The sequence below is a fragment of the Hippocampus guttulatus genome, chromosome 1, assembly GCF_054856545.1.
Source record: "Hippocampus guttulatus isolate MCC_2025c chromosome 1, RoL_Hgut_1.0, whole genome shotgun sequence".
Lineage (NCBI taxonomy): Eukaryota > Metazoa > Chordata > Actinopteri > Syngnathiformes > Syngnathidae > Hippocampus > Hippocampus guttulatus.
Genome location: NC_141261.1, coordinates 33,313,423 through 33,332,315, shown reverse-complemented (window position 1 = coordinate 33,332,315; position 18,893 = coordinate 33,313,423). Strand labels below are relative to the sequence as shown.

The 18,893-nt window shown below is 43.9% G+C and overlaps 1 protein-coding gene across 6 annotated transcripts in view; it reads left to right on the top strand.

The window, feature by feature from the left end:
• Positions 1–18,693, top strand: part of LOC147211474 (mitogen-activated protein kinase kinase kinase kinase 4-like) — a 40,433-nt gene extending 21,740 nt beyond the window's left edge. For 2 of the 6 annotated variants that reach the window (XM_086127279.1, XM_086127261.1), the window contains exons 14-30: positions 338–424; positions 1,621–1,773; positions 3,614–3,871; positions 4,078–4,169; positions 4,251–4,378; positions 4,482–4,576; positions 4,972–5,150; positions 5,268–5,376; positions 6,285–6,554; positions 12,196–12,313; positions 12,430–12,600; positions 12,672–12,815; positions 12,889–13,023; positions 13,091–13,191; positions 13,281–13,430; positions 15,689–15,848; positions 16,751–18,693. In XM_086127279.1, the coding sequence (XP_085983405.1) occupies positions 338–424; positions 1,621–1,773; positions 3,614–3,871; positions 4,078–4,169; positions 4,251–4,378; positions 4,482–4,576; positions 4,972–5,150; positions 5,268–5,376; positions 6,285–6,554; positions 12,196–12,313; positions 12,430–12,600; positions 12,672–12,815; positions 12,889–13,023; positions 13,091–13,191; positions 13,281–13,430; positions 15,689–15,848; positions 16,751–17,046 (2,646 nt within the window). In that variant the 3' untranslated portion in view covers positions 17,047–18,693. Of the gene's footprint in view, positions 1–337; positions 425–657; positions 1,117–1,620; positions 1,774–3,613; positions 3,872–4,077; positions 4,170–4,250; positions 4,379–4,481; positions 4,577–4,971; positions 5,151–5,267; positions 5,377–6,284; positions 6,555–12,195; positions 12,314–12,429; positions 12,601–12,671; positions 12,816–12,888; positions 13,024–13,090; positions 13,192–13,280; positions 13,431–15,688; positions 15,849–16,750 lie in introns of all 6 variants that reach the window. The other 4 variants (XM_086127270.1, XM_086127287.1, XM_086127296.1 and 1 more) reach the window with 4 other exon arrangements.
• Positions 18,694–18,893: the final 200 nt, after the last annotated feature.

Below are 18,893 nucleotides of genomic sequence, written 5' to 3'. Positions count from 1 at the left end.
GGATACTCCACAAATTGCACCTAATTAAAAATATTCAGTCAGTGTCCTTTATGCATTTTTTCACTTTTAAATGATCCTGCGGGCCTGATCAAACATCCTTGGGGGCAGGTTCTGGCCCGCATGCCGTATGTTTGATAGCACTGCATTAAAGGGTGACACATGAGTGGATTTTCACTCTAGTTTCATCAGACTCCCACAGAAAAACTGCGCTGGACCATCGCATTGGGGTCGGGGGGAGTCTTGTCTCGGTGAAAACCACTTCCATCCCATCCTTAAACCTGGACATTGCTGTTCATTTTCTAATACATGATACACTGATTAACGCTTTGTTTGACAGGAGTACATCCGGCGGCAGCTCGAGGAGGAGCAGAGACATTTGGAGATGCTACAGGAACAGCTACTGCGTGAGCAGGCTATGTTACTGGTCAGTCACACAACCACTTTGACCTAATGCTTGCATTATATATTTGTTCGTCTGTGACAGCACTACTTCTGAACTGACTCCACCAGGTGTGCATCTTTTTCAAATGTTTAAGAGGAAGGAAGAGAGTTTGTGGACAATCTCCCGAGAAGAAATTGGACAAATGCTTTGTAGAAGTTGTTTTTTTGTAGAAAATGACTGCGGTGTTGAATCCCCCCCACCCATATCTGCGGTAGGAGTTCAAGTGGCGCGAGTTGGAGGAGCAGCGCAAGGCTGAGCGGCTTCACAAGCGGCTGCAGCAGGAGCAGCTGCGGTCACTCCAGCATGCATCCCGGCAGCAGCTTGATAATAAGGCCAAACTCCCCTCAGACCTTAGCAAACCTCCGCCAACGACATCGCCCCCCGACAGAACCCTTACCCTGCCCCCACAAGCGGTGGTACTCAACAGTGCTGTTGCAACACTGAGAGGAACCTCTGAGAACTCTGGAGCACCACCGGCATTTCACCCTGACAGTGTTGAAGCTCAGGCAGCACTGTCAGAGAAAAGTGACCCTGATGAGAACATCAGCCAGAGTTTGGCCTCCTGTAGTCCCCTCTCCCCTCAGGCTGAACCTTCCATTCACTCCGCACCTCCCCAAGGAGAATATGCTGAGCCTGATAGACCGCTCAATCCTCCTCCTCAGCCTGTCAGAGAGGTGAACCCCCTTGTTGACCGACTGACTGCCCTGACACTTGCTTTTTCCATCTTCTCACTTTGTCTTTGCTCTGCCCCTGTGACAACAATGACGGAGATGGTGCCGGTAGCACTTGAGTTGCCACGATTTCTCTTTTGGAGACTAAACAAGGAGAATTCCTGATGAGAAGTTGTGGCTGCGATGTCAGGATAAATTGGGCAGCTGCATGTAAATGGCCAAAGCCCAAACTAATATGCAACGTCCAAGCAGTGAGGCACTTCATAATTAACAACTCTTTCCTCCCTTTTCAGCGTTCAAAGTTGTTGATATCATAGCATATGTCTGTTCACCTGTGTGTCTGTGCAGAGCAACTTCAAGCATGATATGTCACGCTTGGCGCACGTCTTTCTAGGCAATGAAAGAGGAGTTCTGAGTGTGATGATGAACCTTAATGCTTGAGTCTCAGCACTCCGGTTTTCCTACACTCACCTTATCCTTTGTTTCATTGTGTTTCCCTCACCCCAGGCTGATGAACGATACCGTAAAAATATTCAGGGCTCTCCTCAGGCCGCCCCTCCTTCCAAGCAGCCTCCTCTTCCCCCTCGCTCTGCTGAACCCTTCTCAAACGGTAGCAGCTTGTCCGACGCCACTGCCATGCACCGGCCCATGGAGCCTCAGGTATCCGCTCCACCTTGTACTTGCTATCCATTTCAATGGGAAACGAAATGTAAACATCTACATTTGGCTTCGTATGTTAATTACTGGATTATGTAAAACTTATACACCTGACTTCCAGAAGCTGGAGAGGTGATGCAAGTAACAGAAGAGCACATTGAACATACATGTTGAGAACGGGCATACTTGTATATCCTGGAGTAGTGCTCCTCATTGCAAGGCTCGAAACCAGCGGTTTCGTGCTGCTGTTTGCAACGTTAAATGTATATTTTGCCCCTCAAACAAACCCTATGAAATGCAAAAAAGTGAATGGGTTGGTGTTTGGTAAAACGCAGAGCTGTTACAGAATCACTGAGTGAACGCTAACTTGTTCCACCCGTTGCACATCAACATTGTTCCAAATATAAAAAAATAATCAAAATGGCCGCAACTTGGCTTACAAGTGTCTCTTTTTGCCAATGGCTTTTTTTTTTTAAACTCCATTCCCTCCGGGCGTTGCAGTCCCTTTTTGTCCAACTGCGTCCGGTCTGTGCATGGTCTTTCTTGACATAAATGCGTAGTGATGTCATTAGAAAAATCTCACGGAACACCATTATTCCAAAATGTCACAAAAATACGAATACTTATCAGTAATTCATCTCAATTTACTCCGTGTAAATTATGGCTGTGTTTAGTGAAATTCAAAGCTATTATTTTCTTGTATGAATCGCAACAGGTGGATACAAAGGTTTATTGTACACTCTTCCATCAAATGGTGTCACATTTCATTGTGATTATGTGTAATTCATGAATAATATTGCCACATTGGACACACAATCGAAATGTGATCATTTCTTGCAGTGCCACGAGTATTCTTGGGCAACCTGGTTGAAAAACATTCGGACTGTGCAGAAATCACTGGTGACTAGAGAAGCGATTTGGCCTTTCATTCAAAATTTTTGGATTTGAGTGAAAATGAATCAAAGCATATTGTCACAGGAATGTTTGAATGGCAATGCGTGCGACATATGTACATATGTGAGGGGTGCAGTGTCGTGTGAAACAAACTTTTTGATAGTGACACCTGGAAGTGTTTGCATGTGTATGGGAATATTTCGCCAACTAATGACCATTACATTTAACTGTTCAGCAATCTTTCAATCAAGCCCATCCAGGCAGTGTATCAATCAATTTTTTGTTACTTCGCTGTTAGCATCTGACGCTATCCTCGCACAAAGGCAGTTTGCAAACTTGGGCGCTGCCGCAAAGACACACCCTCCCAAGTTTGCATAGCGCCATCTAGTTGGTACGACAGAACACGGATGGATTTAAAACTTTTTCAAAATTCAGCACCCTGGGTATTGCCATTGGCCAATGTATGGTCCTGGAGGTTAAAACACAAGTTATTTTGAACTAATAAAGAAAACCTTTCCGTAGGTTGATACGGCTGTGTTAGCGTCCGATATGTTTTCTAAAACGTGAGGCTTGGTCAAACACTTTGGCCAACCTATTGTGATGACAAATCGCTATATTAAGTGCACTCCTTTTACCGTTACTCGTCATCATCAAATTAGATTTTTCATTTCTTGGACAATAATGTGTTTTTCGGCAAAGCTGCAAAGGGAACCCATTCAAAATTCACTGGCTGCCGCTAAACGAATAGCAAATACGGATTTGGGGTGTGAGCCCACGCTCTAAGGATCACTGTTGTACATTATGTGTCCTGACAGTGATTGGTATCGTGACTGTCTCTTGTTTGCATCTGCGTTGATATCACTGTATGCATGTAAACCACACATCTTCCCTCGTGTCTCACTGTTTTTTTACCCACCCCCGTACCCCCACCCCCACTCACTCCCTAAAGGTCCAGTGGTCCCACCTTGCTGCTCTAAAGAGCAGTAACAGCGCTGCCCCCTCTCCTCCTCCTCCTCCTCCTCCGACCGTGGTCGCTCGCTCCCAGTCCTTCAGTGAGCCCGGTGCTGTCACGACTAGCTTTGCACAACTCCACCTGCGCTCCCAGGATCCCCACCATCATCACCCATTGCCTGCACGCACTGACCCCCAGCCCCAACCTCCCCTTCACCATCCTCAGGTCCAGCCCGGTGACGAAGTGCCACCCAAGGTAAGGAGTCATAAAGAGCCTCATGCTTCCCCTTTCAGTGTCTTCATTAATTTCTTGTCACATTTGTCACTCGACTGACTAATGGTGCTCCTACCACAACCTGTCTGTCTGTCTCACAATAAAAAGATCTGGATTAAGTGTTTGCTTCTTACTCGTGGGTGACTGTTTCACAGGCGTAAAGCGAACATTGTGTACATCTTGTCCAGGTACCTGTGAGAACGACGTCCCGTTCACCGGTCCTCTCACGCCGGGAGTCTCCGCTGCCATTGCAGCCTGGCGGCCAAAGGAACGCGTCTGGGTAAGCAGAGAAGCCTTAGATAAATTGTGACACTTCAAAATGGTCATGTTTGTTTTATTGGAATGCTCTTCTGTTGGACAGTAATGTGGAGCAGCGCCCCCTGTGGGACCGCGTCGAGAAGCTGCAGCCTCGGCCTGGCAGTGGGAGTTCGTCTGGCTCCTCCAACTCCAGCTCCCAGGCCAGTCCTGGAGACCGCTTCAGGCCACGCTGTGAGTCTCCTGGTATTATCCTCAGCCACTCCCTGTCCCTCCGCCAACTTTGCCAAAATTAAAACCCCAAAATTTCTAATCCGGTTTCTTTTGACCCTCCAAGCATCCTCCAAATCTGAAGGATCGCCTCTCCAGCGCCCTGAGAATGTTCCCAAAAAAACTGATGAAAAGAATTTTGCCAGGCCTACTCGACCTGCTGTAAGTATTTCCTACTTGCTAATAGGCCAACAAATCTTTTTTTTTTTTTTTTTTTTAATGTGCGACAACTCTCAAATGTTTTTTCCATACACCCACCTGGCATATCTCGTGGTTGTCAGTCTGTTCAGGGAGACGGTATCATCTCACTGCTATTCATTGCAGAATAAAATAAATATGAAATCTTGGAGCCTTTGATTCCTTTGGAGGATTAATGCAATCAAATTATTATCACCTGAAATGTAAAATTATGTCCTTCCTCACTTTGTTGCCTTGTGCAGCGGCAGAAACCGCCGCCACTGGTTTTTAAGACAGCCACATTTGAATGTACACTCGCTCTTCTTGTCTGACACTTTGTCTTCTGTCTTACCTAGTTTTTGGTTATTACTACTCCTTAGGACTTGACAGCCCTTGCTAAGGAACTTCGTGCAGTGGACGATGTACGGCCTCCCCACAAGGTGACTGACTACTCGTCCTCAAGTGAAGAGTCCGGCACCACTGATGAGGACGACGACGAGGAAGTAGACCAGGAGGCGGGCGAAGAGTCTACCTCGGGGGCAGAGGACTCCCGTTCTGGGTTAGTGGAAGACATCCACTGTCATCATTCTTTGTAGAAAGTGGATTTTAATAAAAATAAAAATGTTCTTTAAATGGTTCTGGTTGTGCATGTCGGATCTTCTCACGGCTTCCACAGGAGGCTGAGCAATGGTGAGACCGGGTCTGCCAAAACTATGCTGGTTGAAGACTCTGAGAGCAATCAGGCCACGACACCCTCAAAGGACGGCACATTGGTCATCAGACAGGTAGGAGGAGGAGCCGTGAACCTCATTTTGAAACATTGTCAAACCAAAGAACACATGAGCAGTGTGTCTCTGTCCAGGGCTTTCATCCAATCATTCACCGCAGTCCTCCATTTTTGTTTGAAGTAAAGATTAGTGTATCATCATAGACCTACACCAGGGGTGCCCATTACGTCGATCCTGATCTACCGGTAGATCTAAGACAGGTCCCAAGTAGATCCGAAGAGTGTTGAGGAGAAAAAAAAAACAACCATTTGTGTGTCTTTGTACATGTTAGTAACATATTTTTTTTGTGTTCATGTACGCTGCACCCTAATAATCTTATCAGTCTCATTTTCACCCAAAAAATATTAAAAAAATAAAATAAAGCAGGTAAATCTTGAATTTACGGGGGCTTGTGATTACATCACCGGAAGTTGTTAGCGCTCAGCAGTCTGCAATTGCAGCTTGTGATCGGAGCTGTTGCGCTCTATCTTTTATCGTCATTATTCTCATTCAGAGTTTGCTTCGTGTACAATTCACCGAGGGCACTGGCAAAGAATAGGAATCTAGGAGTGTCCAGGGAAGCACTTTAAAACAGTACGTGTGAGCTACGATAGTTAACAGGCTGCAAAAGTGCGTCGCATGCCTCAGTTTCAGGCTGTTTCTCATCATGGCGTGCATGCCTGTCAGTGTGTGTGTGTGTGTGTGTGTGTGTGTGTGTGTGTGCGCACGGACGCTCCGGTAAGGGTAGATCCCGGGAGGTTAGTTGATCGAAAAGTAGATCTTCGATCCGAAAAGTTTGGGCACCCCTGACCTACACCAATATATTGTTTGTTGGAAGAAGAGGATCTTAAAAACACTCGACTGCGGAATGTGTCATCTTTCCTCCTGTTCACTGGAGCCAAAAGTCTGCCTGTTCTTGCTTTCAGAGCACCGCTGACATTAAGCGGTTGGTCAGTCTCTCCTCCTCTTCCCCCACCGGTTCCTCTCACGGCCAGCCCCAACCATCCAGCCACAGCCTACAAGAGAAAAATGGCTTCACTGGTTTCATTCACCACTTACCAGACCTTATCCAACAGAGCCATCACTCCCCTTCCTCTTCCACATCAATGCTTTCCTCCTCCTCCTCCTCCTCATCATCACCACTTAGTCTGGCCATGTCCCCACTGAATCCCCTGGACAAGCTTGTTGCCATCGAGGTATGTTGCCCTCACTTGGCTGAGGCCAGCGCCTGCTAAAATGGACTCCAGGGAGTTCAGGCTCGGGCACGGGCAGCTAATCTGGGTCAACTGCCAGTTGAATGTTTGTTTTCACTTAGTTTCCAACACCAACATTGGCTAAGGATTTAAACTAGCAGCATTATACTTTTTGCTGCCAGGTTATATTGAACTACAGTGGAACCTTTAACTTCCTCTTAAACTACAAACTGAGGTGCTGACTACGTTACCACGCCACTTCCATAGTCAAACACAATCCATGTCAACCGCCACATAATTTTTGCTGTCGGAAATAATTTAAATGGAAATAGTCCCTTGATAAACATTTATTACTAGGATGGGAAGTCTTTCCTTTTCATACAAGTCTAAAAATTAGTCCACTCACCATTATTAAGCATAAAATGTGAATAAAACCTTGCTTAACTTAAAACTTTGAAAGAACAAAGCATGATGTCAACGGTAATTCATGTAGGCTATTTCCAAACCCAATTCCAATTAAATTGGGACCTTGTGTTAAAAATAAAAACAGATTATAGTATTTGCACATCATGTTCAACCTACATTAGTTCAATACACTATAGAGCAGGGGTGCCCACACCTTTTCGACCTGAGATCTACTTATGACATGACCGAGGCAAAATGATCTACCGCCTGTTAATAATGAAAAACACATTATTTATATATATATTTTGAATTATTTTTATTTGTACATTATAGATATGCATGAGTGCATCAACCTGTATAGCACAATACAACAAATAAATGTTTTGTAATTACCTTACTCTGACGACTTGCACTGAATTAAATCAGACAGGGATGCATAGTCCGGACAGTAGCTGCTGATAGCCAGCCTCAAGCGGATTTCCAGATGCTCATCAGTCATGGTGGAACGGTACTTGGAGTTAATGATCTTCATGTAGGAAAAGGCTGACTCACATAAATAAGTGCAGCCAAATAATGCGGTCAAAAAGGTAGCACATTTCCTGATGTTGGGGTACTTGTCCTCTGGGAGTAAGTTCCAGAATTGCACTTTGAAAACGACATTGTAAAAAATAAGTCCTCCTCCCACTCCTTACGGTAGTGGTAGGTCTTCGGATTTTTACTTAGTCCAGCTTTTCCACTCATATTTATCTCCTGTCTTATTCTCAAATTTACGAGAGTTGTGCAGTAATTAGTGGAGTTGAATGCGCATGCGCAGTGACGCGTGTGGCAGAGAAAGTTCGAATGTCATTGTCAGGACGGATTAAAAAAAAAAAAAAATTGTCGGGACGGATTTTCTGTGATTTGTAATTGACTTCTTAAATAAAGATTGTTATTAAAAAAAAAACTGTCAGGGCGGATGGTCGACCTGATCTACCCACAATGCCTTTCAGATCTACCGGTAGATCAGGATCGACGTAATGGGCACCCCTGCTATAGAGCAAGATATGTAATGTTCAAACTGGGAGACTATTGTTTATATTTTATATATACAATATATATTGTTTATATATACCTCACAAATAATCATTGACCTTAAATATTCTGGACCGTAGATGATTAAGTCCCTAAATTCCTTGCAATTGTATGTTGAAGAACATTGTCCTTAAACGGTTTGACTATTTTCTCCTGCAATTTTTCACAAAGAGCTGAATCTCACTCCATCTTTGCTTCTGAATGATTTAGCAATTCAAGGAAGCTCCTTTTATAGTCAATCATGGCATCCACCTGTTCCCAGTTAGCCTTTTCGTCTGTGGGATGTTCCAAACAGGTGTTTGATGAGCTTTCCTCAACTTTCTCAAACTTTTTTTGAACGTGTTGTAGCCATAAAATTCAAAGCTTAGGATCATTTGCCAAAAACAAAGTTTAGCACTTTGAACTTTAAACACGTTGTAGTGCACAGGTGTCAAACTCAAAGCCCGGGGCCGGATGTGGCCCGCCATTTTAAGTAGCCCGCGAAAGCAAATCAAAGATGACAACTTCCATGACACTTGCTAAAATGTGTACCAAAATTTCATGTGGAATAAATCAGTGGCATATTGTAAGCATTTAACAAACACATGACAATAGTTGAATAAAACTTATTCTTGACTTCTTTATATAGTTTCAGTCATCATGGCCCTCCTAGGGAAACGGTTAATATAATGTGGACAAAAATGAGTTTGACACTCCTTTTGTAGTGTATTCAATTCAAGATGGGTTGAATATGATTCGCAAATCATTGTATGCCGGTTTAATTTCTGTTTACTGCAACGTCACAACTTCATTGGTAGTGGGTTTGTGTATTTAAAAAAAGTAGCTGACTGTCAGCAGTGCCATTTTTGACGATGCGTGATCATGCATGGTCGACAAAAGTATTGGAATCTGAATTTAGGTCTGCTTACAATTCCACTTTCAAGTTTTTTTAAACAGCCCTTATTGAGGCTGTTCCTCCTATGGGATTAATGTTGGAAAAAAGCTTCTGCAAGGTCTATACACCGGAAAATACTAAAGTAAAAAAAAAAAAAAAACTAGATATTTGAGTGATTTTAAAAGCCTTTTTAAATCTAATTCCCACTTGTACAACATCAGGTGCACCTCACTTTAAAGGTTCCACTGTATTTGGAAATGTTTATTTAATTTGTTTAAAAAGCAAAAAGTAAGTAAATCTCTGAGCCTGTACAAAACCTATAGTGCCATTCTGGTTGTTGGGCCTGACAAGTCTGTGTTCTCTGGCTCCATCCTGCTTACTTTTACTCTGGCTCTCTTCCTCCTTGTGGCCTAGCTGACACCTCCTAACATGGCTGCCTCCTGGTGGTAGCATGCGGTCATAGCTTGGAGGGAACTTCTTGGTTTGAACTAACAAGCGAGTGTCTCTGCTTTGCGTTGTGCTCGTAGGTGCTTGGTGTATTTTTTTAAAATCATCACTACTGCCTCAAACAAGATGCATCTTGGTGGTGGATTTAGGATCCTCTTCTACCTGCATTATACCGCAGCATTAACATACACTGCTACCCAGAGGTGGGCATACCATCAGTACTAACGGAAGGTCTGTTAATTCATTGCTAACGGATGCCCGTTTTGCAAATGAATGACGGGGGACTTATAAAAAGTGACTGCCTAAGCATAGATGGAGGTGGGTTTTCATCCGTCACTGGCATCGTCACTACCTACGGACCTTCTCACTGACGCACCCCCCGTTTCGATGACGAATCACGGAAACACGTACCACTTGTCTAACGTTTTTGTTCGCGAGGGTGAATATACACCGGAGTTGCTTTGAGCGGACTGCATTGTCTATGGGCTCATCTCACTACTCTAATTGCAGCTTCCTATGTTCTCGCTCCTTGCTCCTCCGTTTACATGCAAGAACCTCCCATCAGAAATTCCAGCGAGGAGATAGAAATATTTTGGGTAAAGGGACGTGGCTCCTCAACGTCTCGTTTGATGGAGACGTCTGCTAAAGATGGCATCTTGTTATTGACGACGTGCCTCACCAACATACCGTCTGCATGTCACAATTACTGCTTGAACCACAAATGTCCACCTGATGCTTTATTTCAAGCAGGATTAAATTAAATTCCAATATCAATCTTGTTACGCAGATGTGCTGCCGCTTGTATTACCTTTGATTGGTTGCCATGACGACACACTTGTATATAGACCTTTATGGTAATTTTACTGTTAAATTTTGGTGAAATTATTTATTTTTGAGAATATTTTGTAACTTCCGGCAAATTGCACTTGGATTCCACAATTACTTCCCGTTTGGAACGTGTATGTTGGATGGCTGGAAAGAGATTAGGGAACGTGTATGTTGCGATATTATTTTCGCTTTATCTACTACTGGGTTACAAATATTGATTGTAAGTGCTATGGAATGTCTTAGTTTTGCTTTTCTTTGTACGTGGCATGGCCCTTTACAGGCATAGATACACTGCTTGTGCTGCGAATGCCCGTCACGAAGTAGCAGTCGAAGATCTGTTGGTTATGGTGGCAATAAACTGATGAACTGTCATCTAGTGATGACGGAAGCACGGACGGACTGACTGATGATTAATTTGTTTCGGCTTGAAATAATGAGGAACGTGCCCACCTCTCCTGCTAGCATTTCTTCCTTTCCACTTCTCTGTCTTTTACTGTCGAAACTAACTTCAAGACTGCGTAATCCCCCCAGCTTCATGTTTTATCAAGCTTGTGTGTCTTAAAGGTTTGTGTGTGCGAGTGTCCGTGTGTGTATAAACACACACGCATACACAGTGGAGCCTTGATTTAACGGACCTGGAACAAATTGACCCACTGGACCGAAAATAGTGTCCACGATACTAGAATGACATTCTGCTGAGACTATCACCTTATCCTCTGTGGGAATGTTTGTTTGGTTCAGTGACCTAAGGAGCTATGCCGCCTGGAATTGAGTTCTACTGGTCGGGTTGACAGGTGGACAGGTAGAAACCAGATGAAGAATAGTGTCCTGGTCCTCCTGGTTGGGGGTTAGCTCTAACCCATTCCTGTAAAAATAAATACATAAATAGATAGATGCCGAACAAAGAAAACAAGCTTTGTGATGGAAGGAGCCATGTACAAGAACAGTGTTTTCTATTGGGAAAACAGCTCAAGTTGCAAAAGTGATGAAGGAAGACAAGGTTGACCTTTTCAGAATTAGCGAGTGCGAGACTGGGTATGGTAAAACAAAGTTAAATACTGTTTAGACTGTCATATTTTCGGGCAGGGAAGATGCAATGAAGACCCATAAATGAGAGAATCATTACTGAAAGATTTTATTCCAAAATCATTGAATTAACAATTATTTATGTCTATGCACCAACAGCGGATGGTACTGATGAGGCAAAAGACAGTCCTGATGAACCGCTGTAGTAGAGAAGGTGAACAAACACGACATGGTTTTGATAACTGGTGACGTGAATCCGAAATTAGGAGCATCAAATAAATCGCCAGGAAAGTGTTGGGAAGAATTTTGATTGATCCAGTTAAGAAACACATCAATGAAAGGATCAAATGGAAAAGTAGCACAGAGGCATTATGTGTCAGCCAGCACGAAGAGAGTAGGTAGATAGCTAGGTAGGAACACTCGAACTACCAGTTGCTCTCAAAATCCGAATCGGCCGCAATATATCACAGTGCCAGCAAACAATGCATGTACTTAAGTGGCAGCCAGGTTTGCGGGGACGACTATTTCATCAAAGATAATGGATAATGGAATTACATTTGCTTTGTTCAAAAGGACTGTGTCATGTGTCACGTGTACATCTCTCGAACATGCTATTTTTGGACAGTACACAGTTGTTTGGTGGGTATGTGTTTTTTTTTGTAGAGCCCTTATCTATGGCATCTAATCATAACGGAGGTGAAAAAAGAACATTGTGGCTCATAAACATGACCAGAGCTACACACACCATTATCCTCCTCCCCAAGCACCAACAAGGAAAGTTTGGATAAACTTGAAACCTTATAAAATGGTTGCATGTTTTTTTACAAAAAAACAAGAAGGTACCAAAACAGTAATTTTGTACACTAAAAAAGTATTTCAATATTAAACCCCCCCCATTAGTCTATTAAATCGATGTTCCACTGTGGCTGCAACAAAGTAAGGAAGGTTATCTTGTCGGTCTTGGTAACTTGTTGTTTCTGCTGTCTTGGACAGAGCCAGTCCGAGAGTAATTCCATGTCCAAACATAAGTCGTCGTCCTCCTTCACTCCCTTCATCGACCCTCGCTTGCTCCAGATTTCCCCATCAAGCGGAAGCTCGCTCAACAACATGGGTAGGTCAAAGGTCTGCCGTTTCGTATGCGAGGCAGCCAGCAAGTGCAGGCTACGCTCTTCCGTGATTCTGTTATTGAGTAGTTTGAACAGAAAGTCTTGTGCCATCTGCCTGCAGCTGGATTTGGGCAAGACGTACGTCTAGCGGACCCACTGAGGTCTGACCCGTCTCGCAAAGGCTCGGTGGTCAATGTCAACCCTGTCAACACACGCCCGCCAAGTGACACACCAGAGATCCGCAAATATAAAAAACGCTTCAACTCGGAGATCCTGTGCGCAGCCCTTTGGGGTAAGCGGATGCGCCACAGTGTCAACCCTCCTTCTCAGGTGAGGGTCGCTAAGCCTCGCTTGCCACTGCAGGGGTCAATCTGCTGGTGGGGACCGAGAGCGGTCTGATGCTGTTGGACCGCAGCGGTCAGGGGAAGGTCTACCCGCTGATCAACCGGCGACGTATCCAACAGATGGATGTCCTTGAGGGTCTCAACGTTCTGGTTACCATTTCAGGTACTGCCGTTGAACTACCGTACGTTATTAATTGACAGAAAAGGAACTTGGGAAATATGTCTTTTTCTCTCAGGCAAAAAGAACAAGCTGCGAGTGTATTACCTGTCCTGGCTGCGGAACAAGATTCTGCATAATGACCCAGAGGTGGAGAAGAAGCAGGGTTGGGTTAATGTGGGTGACCTGGAAGGCTGTGTCCACTACAAAGTCGGTACGTGGGCCTTGTCGGCAATAAGCCGCATTGGCTTCTTGTTGTAATCCATGACTGTGTGTTCCAGTGAAATACGAGAGGATTAAATTCTTGGTACTGGCCTTAAAGAACTCGGTGGAGGTTTACGCTTGGGCGCCGAAACCGTACCACAAGTTCATGGCCTTCAAGGTGAGCATGCTGAGCCGGTTAGATGTTTGCGCCCCCCCAACCCCGATTCGATGCCCCCGTAATAACTTCACCCTTGCTCTTGCTTTCAGTCATTTGGTGACTTGGTGCACAAGCCTCTGCTGGTGGACCTGACCGTAGAGGAAGGTCAGAGGTTAAAGGTCATCTATGGCTCCAGCTCAGGCTTCCATGCTGTGGATGTGGACTCGGGCGCAGTCTATGACATCTACCTACCCACTCACGTATAGTGTTAATTTCATCAGCTTTTTTGAAATTTACTCTGTTTTACTTTTAGTTTCAATCACGTTTGTTTGTTTTTCGCACAAATTCAACTTGACATCCAATTGCCGTATTTTCCGCTCGATAGGGCGCACCAAAAAGTCTTCAATTTTCTTGAAAACTGACCGAGCGCCTTAAAATCTGGTGCGTCTTTTGTATGGTCATTACGGTAATACATCGACTCCAAGATGGCTCCTTCCTGGAGACATGCTTCCAATGTTATAACTTGCTGTTGGTTCAGTGAACTGTGTCGCTGCTTTATTAAATAAGTTTTTGTTGCAGCTCTGAAAAAAGGAGAGCTGTGGTGTTCATTTTTTAAAACAGTCTCAACAAATACAGCTACGTCTTTGTCTGTCTCCGTGCCTTCTTTCGTTCGACTCGAGAGGCGTTCAAGACCGCCTCCGAAAAACGTAAACTAACGATTATTTCAATGAAACTACAAAAATTGAAAATAATACATCAAAACTGAAAAGGAAGCGAGGATATCACAAATAAATTCTATAGTTCCCCCTACAGAATTTATATTGTGATTTCATCATTTGTGAATACACAACAAAGGAATAAATAACTACGACTGACATCTGATCGTAGTCGTCGTGGCGCTATGATCAAGGAAATGCCAATGCGTTTTTCGGAGGCGGTCATGAACGCCTCTCGAGTTGACCGGAAGAAAAGAAGGCACAGAGACAGACAAAGACGCACCTGTATTTGTTGAAAAAAGGAGAGCTGTGGTTTTTTTAATTTTTTAAACGCAGACTTAATTAATGGTTTTCACTGTCTCAGCAAATACAGGTACTGTACAAGAACATGAGGAAATTTTGAAATTTAATGAACATATCTTTTACAAAACATTTCATGAAGCACCTTAGATTTTCTTAGACAAATGTGCAATTTACTTTTATCATTCACATAAATGCATTGCAACTGATCCCACTGATTGTACAAAGGCGCAAAACTTTAACAATTGGTAGTGAAAAATATTGTACCGTATTTTCCGCACTACAGGGCGCACCCAAAAGTCTTCCGTTTTCTTTAAAAGCTCACGAGCGCCTTAAAATCCAGTGCATCTTGTGTATGGTCATTACGGTAATACGCCGACTCCAAGATGACTCCTTCCTGGAGACATGCTTCTAATGTTATAACTTGCTGGGTTTTTTTAATAAGTTTTTGTTATGGCTCCGAAAAAAGGAGGGCTGTGGTGTTAATTTTTTAAAACAGTCTCAACAAATACAGGTACGTCTTTGTCTGTCTCCGTGCCTTCTTCCGTTCGACTCGAGAGGCGTTCAAGACCGCCTCCGAAAAACATAAACTAACGATTATTTCAATGAAACTACAAAAATTGAAAATAATACATCATTTGTGAATACACAACAAAGAAATAAATAACTATGACTGACATCTGATAGTACTGTTGGAGCTACGATCAAGGAAATGCCAATGCGTTTTTCGGAGGCGGTCATGAACGCCTCTCGAGTTGACCGGAAGAAAAGAAGGCACGGAGACGGACAAAGACGCACCTGTATTTGTTGAAAAAAGGAGAGCTGTGGTTGTGGTTTTATTTATTTATTTTTTAAACGCAGATTTTATTAGTGGTTTTCACAGTCTCAACAAATACAGGTACTGTACGTCTTTGTCTGTCTCCATGGCTTCTCTTCCGTTCCACTCGAGAGGCGTTCATGGTCAATTAATTATTACTTCAATGAAACCACGAAGAAAATCAAGCGAGGAAATCACAAAATAAATTCTGTAGGGGGGATATAGAATTTATTTTGTGATTTCCTCGCTTGATTTTCTGTTTTGATGCATTATTTTCAATTTTCGTAGTTTCATTTAAGTACAGTAATAGTAAAGTACAGGTTACGTTTTTCAGAGGCGGTCATGAACGCCTCTCAAGTCATTTTTTTTCCCCCCAGCTACCTTGTTCCCACGTTCCTGCTCTTCGAGTAAAATCATTGCAATATGCAAAGCATGGCCATTAATACTTCACTTCTAGTTTCAGTCCCAGTTACGGTATATTGGATTGGATTGGATACGAAATGGAGGGAGAGTATAGTCTCGTCTAGTCTAGTTTTTGTCCGGTGAAATATGTGTGTTGATGCAAGTATTTACAGTATGTTTGGTTTTCATTCACGCAATTAACACGACTCACGTAAATGCCCTGCTCAACATCCCCAACGTTGTTTGACTTGCCCTCCCTAACTGGTCCCTCACTTGCCTTCAGATCCAGACCAGCATTCAGTGCCACGCCATTATCATCCTGCCCAACACCGATGGAATAGAGCTGCTCGTCTGCTACGAGGATGAGGGCGTCTACGTTAACACGTACGGGCGCATCACCAAGGACGTGGTGCTGCAGTGGGGGGAAATGCCGACTTCAGTGGGTAAGCGGATTTACACTGCATATTAAAGTGACATCGTTTCAATTGTTTGGCACAATTGTGATATGCGTCATAGCAGTGTCGAGAACAGAACCAGAATTCCTTGGATCAGAATCAGGCATCTAAGTGTGTATAAAAATCCAGCCCATTCGGTTATCTGTGAGTGTCGGCGGTGCAGCATAAATAGACAGATTGGATAAACCCCATGAATGCACACACGGATACAGTGCCGTGAAAAAGTATTTGCCCCTTTCCTGATACTTTTTCGGCACTCCCGCACTGGTCACCGACTACGTTTTGGCGTGTGACGGCCCATCGACGACAACTTTTCCATGCGTGACGTCCCGCAGGTGTTTATACGGGGACGTATTTTATTGGGTTTGTTCATTATTTCATTTTTGTGAATAAAAGGCTCCATGTAAACCTGGCTATTGAAATGCACAGATCAGTGACACACATACCCGCCGCGTCTGCCGAAACAACAATGCTGTAATTTTCGCCTTCAGCAAAAGCAAAGACAAAATATGGACTAAATATTGAGGCGTGGTGATAATTCATAGGATAAAACAGTTTTGGGTGCAACCAGGGGAGTAATGCCCAACTCACCCTCATTTACATCAATGGTTTCGAAAAGACAACCCAGGCCAACTAAGCATTGTGTATTGTTCAATATTTGTATTCATTATAGTAGACTCGCATGTTGTGCCGAGACTTGTGGAATTATGGACCTCTGCACGCCGTTGTTTCGTGCTCCGTGTATGTAAACGCATATTGAAAGTTGTCCCTTGAAATGGACACAAGCATCTTATCAGAATGGGGCTCTTGGACTTCGGCGTTAATCGAGCGCAGGAGACGTGAGTGAGACGTAGTCATATTCATGCTGCCCATGTCTGCCTTTTGTGCAGCCTACATTAGGTCGAACCAGATCATGGGCTGGGGTGAGAAGGCCATCGAGATCCGCTCAGTGGAAACCGGCCACCTGGATGGCGTCTTTATGCACAAGCGAGCCCAGAGACTCAAGTTCCTGTGTGAGAGGAATGACAAGGTGTGTCCCGTGTCAACTGGAATTTCGGCATGCCTCGGCAGAGAAATCCATATTGCGGCCTTTGTCCCGCAGGTCTTCTTTGCCTCCGTGCGGGCTGGAGGTGCCAGCCAGGTGTACTTCATGACCTTGGGACGCACTTCCCTCATGAGCTGGTAGTCCACATGCCAGGACAGCGACGCAGCGACCAACAAATGACTACTGTGACGATGAAGATGCTTGTGCTCTCATACACGTCTTGTCGTCATGAATAGCCAGCGGTGAGCGGGTGTTGCGTTTCTCTTTTTTTTTTTTGGGCCAAGTGTGGGTGGCGGTGTGTGTGCGTGCTAATTAAACGATATTCCGACCGAATTTCCCTTGAGTCTCCTACCCTCAACTTTAGTAGAATGTCTCCATCTTTCTGTACCTTGCATCCTGTGTGCGTGCGCAAGGTCAGTGCAGGACAACACTGAGCATGTCCACGACTGAGGAGTAACTGTACGCACACGCGCACACACACGCTACTGGTTTGTTGCCGTTTTAGTTCATGTGACACAAGCTCCTCCTCCTCCTCCTCCCACTCAGTGGCTCACCAAACACTCGTATGCCTTCTTGAATATACTTTGAAGGACCTTGGTGATAGCGACAGGGTACAGGATTATCAGCTCCAAGAGTTTCCAAGCATGCCGCCAAGCAAATTGCATTGGTCCAAAGTTGCTCAGTCAGCCCAATAGTTCAGACTTCTCACGCATTGTCTAGTTTTATTTGATTGCCGCACGTGAATAGAGGGAGATAAGATCCATCATCGTCGCAAGGAAGGAGACCCACGTTTCTATGAACCAGTTGGTGGGTTGTTCGGGACGAGGCGTAAACTGTGAATTAGATTGACAGAGTCAGCCGTTGATTTACAAGTGACCGCAATAGAACAAAGCTTGTGTGCATGAGATCTGACAGGATGTGAGCGCCACAGTGCCACTGTAGCTCATATGATTTCCGGTTGCCTTAAGTAACGGAAAAAATAACTGCTGAAAATCCTTTGCCGGTTCTATGAAGCAAAACAAAACAAACAAAAAAAGTTGAAGGAAGGCTTTAGTCAGAACCAGTGACCGGAGACATCATGGACCTTGTTTGAATATTTTTGATCTTAGTCTTTTTTTCTTTATTCCCCCCTCCCATCTTATAAAATATGACACCACTGCTGTCATTTATCACCTCACGTCACATTTTGCAGCTGTTGGTGTACAAAAAAGATCAACATCCCGTTCCATCTCGCCCACCTAAACTTCAGTCCATCTGTGAAAATAGGAGGCCAGAATTGCAGCAGTGTTGCAAAGAAATGTCACAAAGATGGCACCAAAAAAAAGTGGCATATTTTTTAACCTGGGCTTACAGTACTTTTTAGTCTTTATCATGAGATCCTTTCAGATAACTATGCGACTGCTGTGTTTTTTTGAAATGTAATGCACACATTATGTGGAAAATGTTTACAGAAGTCATTGTTTTGTCAAACCAATGTGGATCAATATTAATATTTATGGATAATTTGCGGGCAGTTGTACTGTTTTTGTATTTTGTATTCCTTTTTGTACTATCATTTAGAATTTCATGTACAGGATAAATGAAACTGCTCACATGATGAATGACAAATTCAGACTTCACTGATTCTTCCGCATCCTGCTCAGTGACCCTCTGGGCAGTGTGGATTAATCCCCCCTTCCACTCCACTTCTTTCATTTGCCTCTATAATTTATGTCCTTTGTGTGTACTGAGGGAATCACTGTTATTTCCCGAAGGTCCTTTCCATTGAATAAACTGAAATTTACATTGCGTTGTCATTCTTTTTTGATAATGAACTTCGATCCAAACACGACCGAGACCAGGTTTGTATGTTCGTGTATGTATGGGCGGAAATATGCTCGCAGCGCGCATGAGTTCACCGCCGATGCGCTGCTTGAATTTACACTTCAAGAACGAATGCTGCGATCGAATATTACTCGGAGCGGAGTGCACTCTGTCTCCCCGAACAT